Raw genomic sequence first — 17,348 nt, forward strand, 5'->3', positions numbered from 1 at the left:
GCGGTGAGTGACAGCGCGGCCGGGCGGGGCTTCGCGGGGGCCCGGGACGCGGCACCGCCCCCGGGAGGGGCTGCCCCGGCCCCCGGCCCGCGCCCCTCCCCCGCGCCACCCCCACCCGGTCCCCCCACACCCCCGCCGGGACCGCGCCTCCCCCGGCACGCCCTCACACGCCCCCCCCCCCCGCGCCCCTCACGCCCCCCTCAGGCTCCCTCTCGAGGCTTTATTGCCGCCCCGCCCCGCCCCGCCCCGCTCCCCTCACGCCCTTCCCGCCGCCGGCCCCGTGCACGCGCGCGGGCACCGCCGGGCGGGGGCGCGCACGGCGCGGCACGCGCTCGGAGCCCGCCGCGGCCCCTTTAAAAGGCAGCGCTCCCCCCCCGCCGATCGCAGCGCGCATGCGCGGCGCCCGGCCTCACTGCGCCTGCGCGGCGGCCGCCGGCGGCTCGCTCGGCTCCTTTGTCCCCTCGCTCGCCTCTCAACCGAGCGTGATGCCCGCCGCGCTGATTGGCGGCGCGCGCTGCGGGCCGCCGCCGCCTCGCGGCCAATCGGCGCCGCGCAGAGGGCCGCACGCCCGCCTCGGCCCGCCCCGCCGCGGCCGGCCCGTGAGTGACGGGGAGCGCGGCCAATGGCGGCGCGGGGTGGGCGGCGGGGCGGCCAATGGGAAGGGCGGGCGGCGGGAGCAGGGGGGTAGGTTGCGCGAGTTCCGGCCGCGCGCGCGCTCCTCTCCGGGCTGCAGCGGGCCGAGCAGGCCGCGATCCGCCCCGCCGCCGCCCGCCGCCGCCAGGTGAGGCCGCGTCCGGCACGGGGCCGCCGCCGGGGCCGCTCCGCGCTGCCGCGGGCCCAGCCGCTCCGCCGGGAGCCCCGCCGAGGCCCGCGCCCCGCCCCGCAGCCACACGCGGCCGCCGAGGCGGGCGGGCGGGCGGGGGGGGGGTGTCCCGGAGAGACCGGGGGGGGCCGGGCCGTGCCCGTGCCCGTGCCCGTGCCCCGTGTGCGAGCCGTGCGCGTGTGCCCGCAGGTGGGGAAGATGCAGGGCAACAAGGGCTTCGGCATGGAGAAGCAGAACCACGCGCCGCGGAAGCAGCACCAGCACCCGCCGCACCCGCCGCCCGCCGGGCCCGCCAACGGGCAGCAGGCCAACAGCCAGAGTGAGTGCGGGCCGCGGGGGCCTCCCGGAACTCCCCGATCTCCTGTACGCGGCGTGCAGCCCGCCCGCCCCTCGGCGGCCTTCCCGTAAACTTTGCGGCCCGCTGCGCCCTGCTCCGCTTCCCTTTTTTTTTTATTTATTTATTTTTTTCCCCTTTCCCTTCTCCCGGCCATAAAAGGGTTTGTGGACGCGGCCTGCCTCGAGTACCGGGCGCACGGAGCTGCGGGCCCTAGAGACGCGGCTGTGCCCGCAGCGCTCTCGCAGAGCCGGCAGCCCGGCGCTGAGGCTGGGCTCTCGCACGGAAGGCGCTGCCCGATGCTTCCTTTTATTTATTTACTTCGCCGTTCAAAAGCCAGCCTGCCAGCTGTCACCGGTGCCGGCTCCTGCTGTAACTCAGGGCGCTCCTGAGTTTGTTCTTAACCACCGCGGGCTGCAGCTCTGCTGCTTGGCAGTCAGATCGCGATCGCTCCCCCTGAGACGCTCTGCGTTAATGACTTCTGGGGCGCTAACTGAGCTAACTGGATAGTTTACAGCTAGGGCGTCGGGGCTCTGCCATCACACCTTCAGAGCGGGGGAAAGTGCTCTGGTTATACTAAACATCTCTTTTGTTTTCTACTTTTTATTTCCTTTTGTTTTGTTTTTGAAGTCTCAACACTGGCTTTTCAAAACAAAAGAGGGTAAAAGTCGCATGTGCGCTTTGCTGGCTTTCTCAGAGGCTTTCCTGAGCTAAATGCGCTTTTGGCTGTGTTCCTTGTGCATGATTCCTCTGTGGTTTTCTCTCTTAGCTGCATGTTTAAGTGAACCCACATGCAGATGTTTGGCTGGTATAAAATTCATGGGTGTTTTTATTAAGCGATCCTGTTAAACAGGTTCGTGGGAGATCATAGAAAAGGGTGGCCGACTAGTTTGTTTCCAGTCAGGTTGGGAACAATGCAGCACAAGAACAGCATTGTTGTATTCTCGGAGGGATCAGCTCGGAGTGACGGTCTGCATCTCGGATTCCTTTGAGTGGATCTGCTTAAGGTGGACCAGCGATGCTGGTTAATGCTGCCCTAAGTCCCGCTTAGGGTATTTGCAGGCCTTGCAATTGACCCCCAAACACTTCTGATAACAGCCTGGAGTCGTTTGCAAGACAAACGCTTCACTGAACTGACTGAGCTGTGTGAAATAAATCACTTACTGTCCTTTTGCTACTTTCCTATACGTTACCAGCCCGTTTTTTTAGGGTTAGCTGTGGAGGTGTGCTTGTACTCATAAAGGGCTTGTCCTTAACACTTGCCTTTGCATGAATAGCTTTTCCTGATTAGTACCCCGCTTCGTAGTCTGAATCGATCCGCTTGAGTTTACTTCAGACGCGTGGCCATGAGGTGGATCCTGTGCAAAGCAATTTGGATAGGAATCGGTCCGTAAGCTGCTCGTGTCAAATAGAAGAGAGGAAAAACTGCAAAAGAAACAAAAGACAGGAGCAAAACAAAAAAAGTGGAATTGCTTTCTGCAGCTTGCTGTCCTGTGCAGGGAGGTTTTGTGCCCCTTTAAGAAAAGGGGACAGAGGGAGGTAGAGAGGTCATAAAGCCGTCCCTGTGTCCCGTCTGTAGCAGGGCTTCCGGGGTCGTGCTGGGCTTCAGCTAAATTGGGGGCTAAAGTGAAATGTGCATGTGGGGGTTTGGGGGCGTTCTGTAACGAGTCCCATTTGTTAGTGTTACGTGTAGCATTACTTAATGAATGTAGATTTTTAAAAAATTTTTGAGGTCTTACCTACGTGGCTATTCTTAGTGGTTTTTTTTTTCTATTTTTGCCATTCCAGTCTTCTTTTCAGATTGGAACCCAAGACTCTAGAACCCAAATCCCATCTCATAGAATACCAGCTAACTAAAACGTTACCTGTCTGGGCAAAATTAACTCTTTTGCATGTTATTTTTAGAACTTTTTTTTCCCCCTCAGCAAAAATCGGATTGCTGGCCAAGCTGCAGCTTTCCTGTACTCGTTCAGGTTGTAATAGCAAAACTTCGTATTGTGACTACAGACTTTATTGTGGGTCCGTTATCTTGAGCAGTTACCCAAAAGCTGAAGCCCGAGTGACCGTTCTGAAGCAAAATCCCCTCGTTGCTGTAGAGATGGCTGGGGAGGTTTGAGGTCTAAGCGAATGGGTGGTATTACCTGTATTGTCCTATGTCTCTGCGTTCACTGTGATGAAACCTAATAGAATTTATCCCCCCAACTGTAGAGCAGCTGTGTACCTTATTCCCCTCAGATGAAGGCCTGACTATTGACCTGAAGAATTTCCGGAAACCTGGTGAAAAGACCTTCACTCAGAGAAGCCGCCTGTTTGTGGGGAATCTGCCCCCAGATATTACAGAGGAAGAGATGAGAAAGTTATTTGAGAAGTATGGCAAGGCAGGGGAAGTCTTCATACACAAGGACAAAGGCTTTGGCTTTATCAGGCTGGTGAGTGACTTGCTACCTTAGGCATGTTTTTGTGGCAGTGACCTACGCTAGAGGAGTGTTGCTAACTGGAAGTAGTAAATGTTCAGGTATCTTCAGATAATTCTGATAATTAAGCCCACTGTTGATTTTAAGTGACCTGGATTACAATCACGGGTCAGCTTCTACAAGTGATTGATTAGTCTAGAGCCTGTTATGGGAAGGAACGTGAATTGGGGCGGCTTGTGGCAGGATTTATGAGATACCTGGTGAAGGTATTCTGGAATCAGGTGAGAGAAGAGAGAGGGAAAACACAAACCTGATGCTGTTACAGACCGGGTAGACATCTCCTGGAAGGGCGTGAACGAGATGTTTCTGTGAACGTAGATAATCGCACGGTATTGCTGGGGTGATGGGTGCTCTTGTGGCAGGGGAGAATCTCCAGGTGATCACACTGAAGCGTGGCTATGAGGGAGGTGGTTACCGACATGGTGTTGTGGTTCTCAGACGTTAGTGGCTCAGGTGCTACATTTCTGAAAGCCCCAATATGAGCGGCTGGAGCATGAGGTTTCCAATGTATTTATTATTTTTTTTAAGAAAAAAGAGCAACTCATTCTGTAGCCTTAATATACCGATATATCTGATCGATAACGATCATTATTCGCTTAGTTTTCACCGGCTGTGGGATTAGGCTTATGTCCGATACGTTTCTTTTTCCACCTCCAAACTTTCTACGTGTGTATTCAGGTAAAGTCATTGATAATGGAGAACAGCTGTGGTCGGTTAGGGCATTTTTTTTAACACGCTGTGGGAGGTTTATTTGTTCCTCTCTGTGAAACACTTGTTCAGGAGAAATACGCTTGTGACTCGGTTGTGTACGTAGCTGATTCCATGCTGCATTGAGAGTTTTAATGATGACTTTTTTTATCTTCAGGAAACTCGCACTCTGGCAGAGATTGCAAAGGTGGAATTAGACAACATGCCTCTCCGTGGGAAGCAGCTAAGAGTGCGTTTTGCGTGCCACAGCGCATCGCTGACAGTCAGGAACCTGCCTCAGTTTGTGTCCAATGAGCTCCTGGAGGAAGCCTTCTCAGTGTTTGGCCAGGTGGAAAGGGCTGTGGTTATTGTGGATGACAGAGGACGATCCTCTGGAAAAGGCATTGTGGAGTTCTCAGGGAAGCCCGCTGCTAGGAAAGCCCTGGATAGATGTAGTGATGGGTCTTTCCTGCTGACTACGTAAGTGCGGAGGGCAAGAATTGCTGTGCTGTTGTGTGCAGGCTGGTGGGTGGCGTTGGCTCGTGAGCGATGTTTCGTGGTATAGCAGGGCAGGAGGTGCTTTGCCCAGGGAGAACTTAGCTTCCTTTCCAACAGGAGCGAGTCCAAGAGCGAGTCTGTGCCGAAACTCGGCTCTCAAAGCTTCCTTCTGGGAAGCTGCTGGTGGGGTCAGAGCGTAAGGCTGTCCAGTAAGCTCTTCCTCCCTAAAGCTGCCTTAGGGCAATTAAAGCAGCTTTTAAGAAACAGGAGCTGTTTTGGAGACCCATCCATTTTGGAGACCCATTTCCATGGCTGGAAACAAAGCTCGAGTGTGTTAATTGTGCACGCCGAGTCTAGGGGTGGGACCGCACTCGGCAGGGTGCGCGGCTGGGCAGAGTGCTGATCCACCACTCGGGCACGAGGTGTTTGGGAAGCTGATCAGATGTACTGGGTCGTTTGGGGTTTTCTCCGTCAGAAGCTTGTTTTCCCTTTGCTTCAATATCGTAAGGCGACAAAGTGTGTTCTTGGATAATGATGTGAACACGCTTAAGCAAATGATTAATTCTAAATATGTTCCACAGAGCATGGCTCGTTGCTTTAACAACGAGGGAAACCATTTATGGTCTGTTGGGACCGAAAAATACTAAAGTATATTTTGTACGCATGCTCTTAGAATTTAATAATAAAACACTTCCTGAAATTGGGGCTATATTGCTAATTTCTAAAGTAATTTTTTTAAGCTTTGTGCTTCTCGCCCCGCTCCTTTTCTGGGGAGGGGCTGCATATGGCACGGCAGTACACAGCACATTCAGGTTCAAAAAGCAGCTTTTTTTTTTTTTTACATTGCTATTTTCCTGCCTGAGAGTCTTTGGGAGTAGCCAGCAGAGTGTGTAGTGCTCTGCAGCAGGGTTGCTGCTAGGGAGCTTTTGGGCTACCTTAGTTTCTTGGGATTATTTACTCCGTGCCCTTTTGCTGACTCAGAACTATACAGCCTGAAAGAATCATGAAAACAACATTTGAAAAGTGAGCATGCAAAGCTAAGCGCTGCCAGTGTATAACCGAGAGCCCCTGGGGGCAACATTCCCTCTTTCTCTGGCTGTCTGCGCATCAGCTTTTGACTTCTGGGGCAGCAAAACGGTGTGTTGCTTATTTCTACTTGAGGTTTGGTTTTCATTGAAGTTGCTCTGCTTTGTCCTAGTTTGTGACGGTAGCAGATAGATAAACTGCTTGGAATAGACTGGCTCACATTGGCAAATGAGACAGTAACACATCAAAGTGAAAAGCTGGGTTGTGGACCCTCAGCCTCTCATGTCCTGCCTTCCTGTTGGAGTTTGGGCATTGCTTGCTCCTCGGCATGGCATGATTGTTTCTGTCACTTCCCCAGCTCTGGCAAATGGATTAAGGAGCTAAAGCTGAATTGTGACGCTGCTTTGCGCTGAGGATGTGAGCAGTGTCAGTGCTGTGCTGGGGAACTGATGCGGAGATGGGGACATCTCTGCTAAATAGTTCTCTTTTGCACACAGAAGCACACGTGCTCAGTGTCTGTGTCGCAAAGTGTTCCAGAGGATTATTTGGGAAATTGAGGCAGGGCCCAACAGGAACTTGCAGAGCGCTGCTGGTTGGCAGTAAGAGGAAGCAGTGGTCTCACCGAGAGAGTATGAGTGATACAGCCAGTGAAAAGCAGCGTTACTCCTCGCTGTAGACTATTGTATAAAGGGGTTGTGCAGCCTGTGGTTGGTCATGAAGCAAGGGAGGAAAGGGATCTAAAAACAGACTCTGGTGTTACTGTGCTGTGCAGATCCTACTCCAGGAAGTCAGGTTTCCAGTGAAGCTGTTAATTTAAACAAGTAACTGAAAGCATTCTTCTTTCAGTAGTTTTGGTTTGGATTTAACAAGGATTTCAATTAACAGCTCAGCTCCTAATCCAAAGGGGGAGAAAAAAAAAACACCATTAAAAGTAATGACTGTTTTCACTTTGCTTCAGAACCCTGGCTGCACTCAATTTCTTTGAGCAGTGCTAAAAGCAGTATTTCATAGGTTCAGACACAGCACACAGGCTTTCCTACACTGCAAGTTCATTCCTGAGTTATCCTCAAAGCACCTCATTTTTTCTTTACAGATTCCCTCGGCCTGTCACTGTGGAGCCCATGGATCAGTATGATGATGAGGAGGGACTACCGGAGAAACTGGTCATCAAAAACCAGCAATATCACAAGTATGTGCCTGCCGTAAGACATGAGACGAGACTGCCTGGGGGCTCTGGGGTCTTGGCTAGTGCCTGAATCTTAGGAGGGTGGCTCATCAGTGCTTCTAGAGGTCCTCCTTTTTTCTGAAAACGTGACCTGACTCCAGAAAAAGAATTGCTTACGCTGTTCCCTTGAAATTGGTTAGCTGAAAGCAAGCGCAGTGGTTTTGGATCCACTCTGCTGGGTAAGGCTGGCAGGCTCCACATATTTTGTTGTAAGTGTTCGTCTGCTTCCATTGTTGGGATAAAAATTGGTGTCAGTTTGAGATAACGTGTGCTTTCCCCTTGCTGGGATGAGAAGCTGAAACAAAAGATGTAAATCATGTGCTCGAAGCGTTATGGACAGTCTGTGGAGGAAGCAGACCTGAACTCACAGTGCAAATGGTACGCATGATGTGAACAGCAGTAAGGCGTGGTAGAGCTATCCAGGTATAAGGCCAGGGTATTTGAGGGCTTCCCATGTAAACAGGTGTCGTGATTAGAGCAGTGGGCATTAGTAAACCATGTGAGGTCATGAATTTTGGATGAAGTAAGGAGGATGAGAGCTTCAGGAGCCCAGAGGCTGTGTTAGGAGTATTCACATGCTCCAGGTGCAGGAGCTGCAGGGATTAGCGGGGTGAACGTGTGTGTTTGGGCTGGGTGTGTTTCTGGAGTGAACCTGTTAACGAGATGTGCAGCGGGAGCTGTTTCTGTCAAGAGTATTTCTACATGTCTTTTGCCCAGTATCTTGACGTGTTAGGAACCCAGTGATGTTGCTGGGTGTGAGGGAGGACAGGACATAGTCTTCTAAGTTTCTCCTTTGAGTAGAATGCATCCCGAGCAACAGACAAAGTGGTATCTCAGGCACAGCTATTTGTGCAAAAAAGTGTACAGGGTGATTTATGTATTGCAGTGAGATGTGCTTCTAACTGTCAGAAGGATCCACCATTGCGTTTACACACACGTTGTATTTTTCTTAGATCCTCTTTGCTCTGTTGAAGCATTCACTAGCTCTTCCTTGCTTGACAGGGAGCGTGAGCAGCCTCCTCGATTCGCACAGCCTGGCAGCTTTGAGTATGAATATGCCATGCGTTGGAAGGCTCTAATAGAAATGGAGAAGCAGCAGCAAGAACAGGTAGACCGCAACATCAAGGAAGCTCGAGAGAAGCTGGAAATGGAAATGGAAGCAGCTCGCCACGAGCACCAAGTTATGCTCATGCGGCAAGGTACCAACCAAAGATAATCGGAACAGGGCCCTTCAGCTCCCGGGGTGGGTGGCTCAGCAGACCAGCCAGAGCCCGCTGAAGCTGAGCTGTGGCACAGCTGCTTGACTTTTAACCAGCTGTGGCAGCAACAAGCAAACAGATGTTGCTGTGTTACAGGAGGCTCTGTTATGTTACTCTCCTTTGTGGTGTGGTTCTAATTCAGGAACTGACGAGAGGTGGTAGAGGAGACAAGTTTGATTTTATTTTTTTTAACTGTTATCTTTTACAGATTTAATGAGACGCCAGGAAGAACTGAGGAGAATGGAAGAATTGCATAACCAAGAAGTACAAAAACGTAAACAGTTGGAAATCAGGTAAGGTGGCAGGTTCTGGAATTGTGAATCCATAATGTTATGGAACGAAGCACTTCTTCAGTTCACTTATTGTTCATGGTGACAATTTAATTGCTACCTTAAGAGTAGCTGTTGTTTCAGGCCTTTTTGTTCGTAGGGAGACTGTACACTTGGTTTAAGATGGAGGAGTTAGGAGTTTCTTCTGCTGGCATTAAAGGACACTGACTAGTATTTGTTTTTTTTACAGTTCTGTGTCTCAGTTTAGCTCCTTGACCGAGGCAGATACAAAAGTCAGAATCTGTGCAGTGGCTTTAGTGCTGCAGGTTGGGAAACCCCATTCTAGCGTCTATCCTCTCCTTTGAGAGGTAACTTAGTCTGAGAGATTTCTCTCTCCATTCCAGCTCTTCCTTGTCTCAGGGTCATTGTGAGAAGCTCCAGGAAGATCTCCCGATTACTTCTGTAATACAAGGGGCTTGAGAACTGTCTGGCTTTTATGTATTATATGCAATATAACGTAGTCAGCATGTACTTGAGAGTGGCTGTGTATGTGGGTGTGTTCAGGCTGAGTTTTATAACGAACTCCTTAAAATTCAGAGTGTTGAAAATGCCCTGCTCGTAGATGTTTGCTTTCATCATGAGGTGCCTGATATTTCACAATCTCAGCAGAATAATGTTTTCAAAGTTGTAGGTTTCCAAAACGAGAGCCCGCTAGGCAGCACTGCAACTCTGATGCAAGGGATCAGTTTGTGTTGTGCTGAGCATCCTTGCCACTTTTTTGCAGGCAAGAGGAAGAACGCAGGCGCCGTGAGGAGGAAATGAGAAGGCAACAAGAAGAGATGATGAGACGCCAGCAGGAAGGCTTCAAGGGGAACTTCGCTGATGCGGTATGAATATTCCTATTTTTCCATTGCATCTGGACACTGATATTAGATTTTTTTCTCTTCCCCAGCATGGGACTTCCAGTGGATGCTCAACGTGTTGGCTGAGGGACTCCACATACACATTCAATGCATTCTACAGCCGGTTATTGACTCCTGTCTGTCTCAGTAACATTTTGTCTGGAAAATGTAAATAACACAGTTACTGTCCAACAGCTGTTCCTGTAGGATCCTCAGTGGCTGTCTTGCTGTTTAGAAGAATATATGCTAACTAATTATATTCTAAGAATAGTAACAAAGATGTACTCTTCTGAAGTACTGTTGCAGAGCCCTGTTGTGATCATATACCCAGCTATATCCCTAGCCTGCAGTTGTTCTTAGTCTTCCTCAGATGGAATCATCCTAACTCAAGGCACTGCTGCAGGCACAATAATTTGCTTGTACTTGAAAGTCGGTGTTGGTCAAGTATTTCTTTGGAATGTAAAATGTGTGATAGCCTGCTTTTTAATAACAGTAATGCTAGTTCTGTAATGAGCTGTTAACAGTTCATTTTCAGTCCCAGCAATTTTTTATTGTGGAAGCAGCTCTCATGCTATGGAGACGCTATAATAACGTCAGTGCAACTGGGTGACAATTATGTATTTTAGCAAAAAAAAAAAAAAAATTGGCCCCTAAGCAAAATAGCTAACTGTAAAGACAAAAGATAAAAACTGTGACTGACTTAAATGCGAATATTACCTAGCAGAACCCCTGAGTTCTCTAAATAATACATAATATCTGATAAATAGTGGCACTGAGACTACAGGTGAAGTCAAGTGACATCTGTTGTTCAGCTCCCATCCTGGAAAAGTAGTATCCTCACTGAAGTGAGGAGGTGCTCCTAGCTTTGCAGCGAGGGAGATCTGTGTTGTGTGCCCGATGTCCACTAGCTGGTAGTCTGGTGGAAATAACCCAGTGCTGCATGTTTGTTGTGTAAGCTTGCATTCCTCTCAACAGGAAAAGCTTCTTAGCTACACTGAGGAAGTAATAAAAACTAATTCTTTCCAATGTGTTACTGCTGCTCAGCAGATCTTTCCATCCAGGTATCGGATAACTCTTTATGCTGCTGTTCAGTAAAATCTGCACACACAGCTTTGCGGCTTGATGCTGTACCAGGATTGCTTTGCTGTTGGATATTGTCTTGCAAAATGAGATGCTTTAAATAAGAGCTGTTTGTTCAGCAGTTAATAGTGGTAGCAGTAGCTCAGATCTGCTTTTGAAATTTACCCAGTAATTCTACCCGGTAATAAAACCCCAGAACTCAATGAACTTGTGTAATTACATTACAAAATACTTGGATCTTTATCATTTGAAATGGGCATCTCTTTTTCCAGAGGGAGCCACCAGACATGCGAATGGGGCAGATGGGCATGGGAGGTAAGAGTTTTTTTTGTAGTCCTCTTAATTTCTATGCACATTCGTGTCCTTCTCTACAAAATCCATGTGTTTTTTGAGCAGTTGTATTTTATTAGGTCCTTATTTAGAAACTGTCGTAGTAACTCTCTCCCATTTCAGCGACAGGAAGCTGTCATATGACAGGAAACGTATGGGTATGAGGCAGTGCCGTACATACGTGGAAGTTCAGTAAGCAGAAGATGGTTGAAATTGCTATTAGAGCCATAATGTGATTAAGAAGTTTGTAGTGATACAGAAGCTGGTACAACAAGTGGTACTAGACCTTGAATCCAGGAAGAAATCTCAGTTACGAGATTTCCATATTTTGACTACGTGACCTACAGTTTGAGGCCACATGCACAAAAGTGAGTGAAAAGACCATCAGGCTTAGTGGTTAATGAAGATAGGGAGCGTTAGAACCTGCTGAGGTTTCAGATAATAGTGGAATGCGAGATCAGTTTGTCTTGACCTGATAGTGCAATGGTGGTTAATAGATTAGAACTCTGTCCCGGGATATAATCCTGCAGGGAGCTTACGTGGTGTTTTGTGGTTCTGGTTCATGGTTTTTCTGGTTCTTTTCCAGGTACCATTGGCATGAACAATAGAGGAGCTATGGGTGGTACCAACGTCCCAGCTGCTGCGCCTCCTGCAGCTGGTCCTGGAGCTATGATACCTGACGGAGCCATGGGAATGGTAATGTATCTCCATTTGCTTTTCGTGCACACCTTTTAAATGTAGGCTGTGTTGTTTTCATTGTTAAGCAGGACACTGCTAAAGTTGAGTATTGTTTGTCTCCCTAGACCTGATGTGAAGTTAATCTTGCCTCGATGATAGTTGGTATTTTTGAGATTGAACCAAGTCAAATACTTCTTTCTTTACTCTGAAGGTGCTAAAACCTTTGTTAGAAGGATCTTAGCAATCAAACAATACTACATGGTTATTTTTTAAATGGCATATTGGGAAGCACTTTGTCGAGCGAGAGTATTTGGAGATGTTCTTGCTGGCATAAAGTCAAGCTTTCAGGAATGTTCTGTCCGTCACTAGTTTTTTTGAAACAATACTCTCCTATGCTAAAAGGAATATGGTAATAAGTATGCAAAAATGAGTTCAGCTGATTTGCTTAGGAAATAAATAACAAAGAATCAGTGAAGTTTATGCTTGCTTATTTGCCTCTTTTAATTTTTACGTTTATTTGAATTTAAAACAATAGCTTGTATTTGCAAAGGGTTTCTGTGACTCTTCTTGAAGTTTAAATGCTTGATTGACAAAACTCAAGGCTGACATTCCATCTACAAAGCTGTATGACCAGACAGTTCCTCAGCTTTGCACCCCATCCATCCATAGTCATCCCCACCCTGATGGACCTTAGACAACTTAAAACCTTCTTAGGCATCCTCATCGTTGAGTATATGTCACCAAAGAACTATAAAGAGAAAGCCCTAAGGAAAATTCTAAATACAAATTTAATTTTTAAATACAAGTAATGGAAATCTAAAAGTTCTGTTTATTAGAAATCTTTCTTAAAAGATTTTAAAAGTTGGCTTGTTTTTTTGCTTAGAAAACCCAGAACTTGTCTCTGTTTCCATAATAGTGAGAAGAGAAATTAATTTCTTCATATTTTTAATTCCAGTACTGATAGTGAACTGAAATAGGTTGCTGTAAAACATTTAGTAGATGTACAGACTTCATTCAGCATGCTGTGACCAGCTTGCAAAAAGCACACTTATTAAATTTCCATGGGATTGGAGGGAAAAAATGCTTTTAAGAATACTATCTGACTTAAAGGTTATTGAGCTACGAGTGGGATAAATTGAAAAACGAGGGTGTTTAGACAGGAATTATGGTTGCTGCGTTAGTGATTTAGTTGGTGAATGGTAACTGCATGTTTTAGCTTGTTATAAATGTGAAATGGAGTGTTACTTCATACTGCTGGAGGAGTTGTTGAAGGTGTCATGTTTAATGTGGAAACCAGCGAGCTCAGGGTCTGCACATAGTTACTGTGGTGAGAGGTAACCTGTCAACATGAAAGAACTGAATTGCTTGCAGCGATCTGTTTGTTTGTTACAGTTTTTATGAAAATAATGGAAGGAATAGAAAATGAATGTTGCTGTGAAAGTTGGTGACTGCAGCTTGTAACTTTCAGTTTGGGAGTTTCCTTAGTTTGCAAGTGAAATTAAGTCTAGTAAAGCAAATGATGTGGGTGTGGGGATGATCTGGTAGCTGAACTCAGGAGGAGGGATGCCTCTAAAGGATTCAAGCTTTGGTGATGCACAGTTACGGCTTTACTGCAGAGCTTTACAACAGATGATGGCTTCTTTGCATGTTGGTCCTATCTGTCAGAGGATGGAATCTCATACAGTATCAGCACTTCCAATCAGCTTCAGAAACAGCAGCAGTCGTATTCAAGTTTGTCCTGAAAGTTCATCTTTAGCAGTTCATAGTACTTGGTGTAATGAACAATTTTCCTGCAAACCTTCCTACTTCTTCATCTATAGGGACTGCTTCATGGAAGTCTTTTCGTCACAAAGAACAGTTTTATTTGGCTGTGAGCTTTTTTACCTGAATGGTAGGGACAGTAGAGCAGCTGTGGTTCAAGGAACGTATACTACGCAAGGAAATTTATGGGGGAGAAGGTGAAGAGAGGAATGGAACAGGGAAGGAGTTCAGATCAGTATGATGACGTAATGCCACTTAAACCAAAAAAACAGTAAGCTGTTTCTCTAATGGCCAGAAATACGTATATAGTTTTTTTTTGGAAACTCTTTATCCTGGCTAGATGCTTAGTTTGTGTTACTGGTCCAACGCGTTCCAGCTTTTTATTCGTGTACGTAGCACTTACTTTTGCATGTTTGCTCCAGTTGGTTAGTGACTGCAGTGACCTTCCCGAATGTGAACGTGCCCTACAGGGAAAGTTCACAATTGCTTAGAGTTCTTCATCTACTGGGAAGGGAAAAAGATGGAAAGAGTGCTGTAATAGTGCTGTATTATGCTGTAAATCGTATGTATTAATGTAAATGTGTGGATGAAGAATGAATGGAACCCATGAGCCTGATGTTGAGGGGGAAGGAAGATGCGGTGGCTGTACAGTATTTTGTGAAAGGACATGTCTGCCATATATCTGCCTCATAGCTGACTCAGCTTTGAGCAGGAGGTTGGACTAGGGTTCTCCTGAGGTACCTTCCAAGCTGAATTACCCTTTCATCTCTTCTCCGTGTTGGAAGGAAGAGGCTGTGCGATAGCACTACTCCAGCTGGGAGATGGGAGAGCCAAAGGAGTGGAAATGACAGGATACGACCAAGGCACAAGACTAGTATTTCAGACTTACCTTGGAATTGTAGCATTGCGTACATCTGGATTGTGATACTGCTGTGTTATTAGTATGCTGCTCCTCATTTACATTCAGTTTGGGTGAGGGAATATGGTGGAAACACGAAACTCCTTTTCCGGACTGCATTTCTCATGTGCTCCACAGCAAGGCACTAGTGTGGAGATGATATAAGCTGTTTTCCAGTGTGTTTGACTCCAAACTATATGGGGAAAGAGACTTTATCCTACAGTGCTTAACTGTAACCAGAGTCCTATCAGTCCGGCTTTGGGGTTGGTTTTGGTAGGGTGGGGGTCTTATGGCAAGGTGAACTGTAATTGTGGAATGCTGACAGGATTCGAATCTACTCAAATGGCTTTTAACTGCTGTTTGTTCTTTGTTTTTCCTTCTGCCTCTTCTGCACTCGTCCTCGTTACAAGACTCCACCGCCACCTGCAGATCGCTTCGGCCAGGGCAGCGCGATGGAAGGACTCGGAGCGATGGGTGGGAACCCACCTGCCTTCAACAGAGGAAATCCAGGGGGGGAATTTGGCCCTAACAAGCGTCGCAGATACTAACAGGATTAAGCTGCCCCCTGCACATGCCCCAAAGAGAAAAGAAATCTTGGCAGGCCATACAGGGTTCTTCTCAGGGGGTGGATGTTCAAATTAGTTCGTTAGAGCCTGCTTTGGTTAAGCCACTCTAGGACAAGGGGAGTGCAGTCTGGTAAAGGTTTTAGAAAATTTCATGTGGTGCATTCCTATAATTTCAATGTGAAAATGAATTCTGGGAGGCTGCCGTGGTTGTTCAGTAACGGTAAAATCTGGCAAGGACCTCAATGCCTTGACCGTTCCAGGGTTCCTATTTGCAGCCGGAGTCCTGAGACTGAACTAGATAAAATTGTCTTGGCATTTTTTTTATTTTAGTGTAGCGTACCTTGTTTAAGAGCACAGGGAAGAACTCTCTGGAGAACTAGGGCAGCATCTGGGTATTTTGCAGCTCCCATGATTCTGTAAATTTACATAGCTCCAAATGATCCATCATGTAGTGAATTGGGGAGATTTTATGTTCATTTTTTTCTTTTTTTTTTATCTTAACTTGTAGTTACTCTTTTTATCTGGACCATCTGTTTCTTTAAAGTAGTTGACCGTCATGTGCAGCCTGAATGGCTGGAAGGCTCTTGTTCGGATGAATTTTTTGATAATGTGTTGTATCGCTGTTTATTTTTACTGGTAGTAAAGTACAATCTATTGGACAAAGATACTGTATCTCATGCTGAAGATTTAACTGAAACAAATGTTTGTATAATCTTAACCTTGCCTGTCTTTTGTGTAGAAGTACTACAAGATTTTTCATTTAGTGTAAACTGTTTGAACACAAGCTGTAATTGTCCCACTAACAAGTTTGAGTTTGTCTGAGGAATGTTACAGGAATGCATTATTATTAAAGTGGATTTTAAGCCTTTTTTATCTGGTGTGCTGTCTCTTTTTTTTTTTACTAAAATGTGTACCTACGGATTGAAGTAAATCAAGCATCAGATTATGGAGTAAAAGTTGTTCTTGCATAGCTCTGTAAAAAGAGGGTGTTAACCCCTGGGAATTTTCTAACAATTCTTGTCACAGAATGAGTTTTGTTTGTGTTTTGGAATGAGAACTTCATCGTTCAAGAGTAAAATAAGGGAAGTCCTGATGCACCTAGGTTATGTCTACATTGCAGGTGCAGAGAAGCTAAATGCGAGACTTGTTTGTGAGTCACTGGGAGCGCAGAGTTCAGTGTGTGTCTGATCTGCACAGTACAAAGTTGTCTGTCTGCTCTGCATTGCAGTTGCCTCTGAGTAGGATGCAGACCTTCCTGTAGAGCTCTGAACTCTGCTGGGGCAGGAAGCTGAGGGATTGTTATTGTCACCACTGACACTTAATCTTGTGTAATACCTGAGAGAACCTGTAAGGACAGGAGTCTGCTCTGACTTAGCTTCTTGTATTGAAGCTTGAATTGAGACTGGGAAGGTGGGAGCAGAAAGGGGGACCTTAGGAAGAGACTTAGGGAGGGAGAAAGAGTTACAGCGTAGGAGCATAAGGAGCTGCCCTACAAACCTGAGAAATAAGAGGGAAGGTGAAAACATTTTCAGATGCCTGATGTTACCAAAGCAATAGCTTTCAAAAATTATGAATTGGCCTGTGGGTACCCTGTTAAAATAGAGGTGAAATAGTCATTCTGGAGGCTTTTACTAGTTTACACCTGTTCATTGAGTATTTGTAATTAGCTTGTAATGGCATGATCGGTAAGTTGTATTGGAGAGAGACTGCAGCTGCTGTTCTTGTTTTATTGTGCTGTGCTTGTTTTATTTCAGTATTTGGCAGTGTCTGTGTGAGTAGCTGGCAGTATTTAGTGGTGATTGTCAGAGGGATTGCAACACCTGTAGGTACAGTGTGAGGAGTTTGGCAATGTTTTTCACCTGTCAGTTTGCTAAGGTAACTGAACACTGCAAAATGCCAAGGAAGGTGGCTAGAATGCTGATCAGCCCTTCTGTTGCCTTGTGAAGGGGATGTGTCTGTTCTTGGGGCTTTTACCTGGAACGTGACTGGCAGACGTTCCCTACCAGGACAGATGAGCAGTCTGGCTCTTATCAGTTCGCTCGTTAGCTTTAAACCCCCACCATTTGCGGATTTCACAGGTTAGGCTTTATGCAGCTCCCCTTAAACAACAGCACCTGCATTTGCAAGAATTGGAGTAAATCTGCAAAATCCAGCTGGTACCTAAATAATTTTGTCACATCAAAGTAATAGACAAAAGTTTCTTTTTTCTTTTTTTTTTTTTTTCCCCTTTGGCATCCTATAGCTCCCTAGGAGCTGTCATTTAACACAGAAAGCCACAAGTGGAGAGCGGGCTCCGCTTGTCCGTGCCCTTCGTGACTTCAAGAAGGGAGATGGGATTTCCCGTGGCCCTGCTGAAAGGAGCCATCGTAGCCTCCTGCTCACAGCTCAGGTACCTGCTTGTCTCCCTGGTAAGCGCCAGGGCTGGCTGAAAAGAAAGCAAGCAGAGCAGCTCAGCCAGGCACAGAGCTCTGCCCCTGGGACGCTCCTTCCCTCGGTGCAGCCTGGCTGCTCTGCTCGCCCTGCCGCTGGGGGTGGCTG

At 47.0% G+C, this 17,348-nt stretch overlaps 1 protein-coding gene across 2 annotated transcripts; it reads left to right on the forward strand.

The window, feature by feature from the left end:
• Positions 1–650: 650 nt before the first annotated feature.
• On the forward strand, positions 651–15,681 carry NONO (non-POU domain containing octamer binding). 2 transcript variants are annotated; one of them, XM_040572378.1, is made up of 11 exons: positions 651–781; positions 1,013–1,142; positions 3,366–3,586; positions 4,497–4,798; positions 6,936–7,031; positions 8,070–8,266; positions 8,535–8,619; positions 9,380–9,482; positions 10,850–10,892; positions 11,494–11,603; positions 14,655–15,681. In XM_040572378.1, exons 2-11 carry the CDS (start codon positions 1,022–1,024, stop codon positions 14,790–14,792), a joined length of 1,416 nt encoding a protein of 471 aa, XP_040428312.1. In that variant the 5' UTR covers positions 651–781; positions 1,013–1,021; the 3' UTR covers positions 14,793–15,681. The 2 variants fall into 2 exon arrangements, with proteins under 2 accessions (XP_040428312.1, XP_040428314.1); XM_040572380.1 differs by having other exon boundaries at positions 662–781; positions 3,393–3,586.
• Positions 15,682–17,348: the final 1,667 nt, after the last annotated feature.

Source organism: Cygnus olor, chromosome 13 (assembly GCF_009769625.2).
Source record: "Cygnus olor isolate bCygOlo1 chromosome 13, bCygOlo1.pri.v2, whole genome shotgun sequence".
In the NCBI taxonomy this organism is placed as follows: Eukaryota; Metazoa; Chordata; class Aves; order Anseriformes; family Anatidae; genus Cygnus; species Cygnus olor.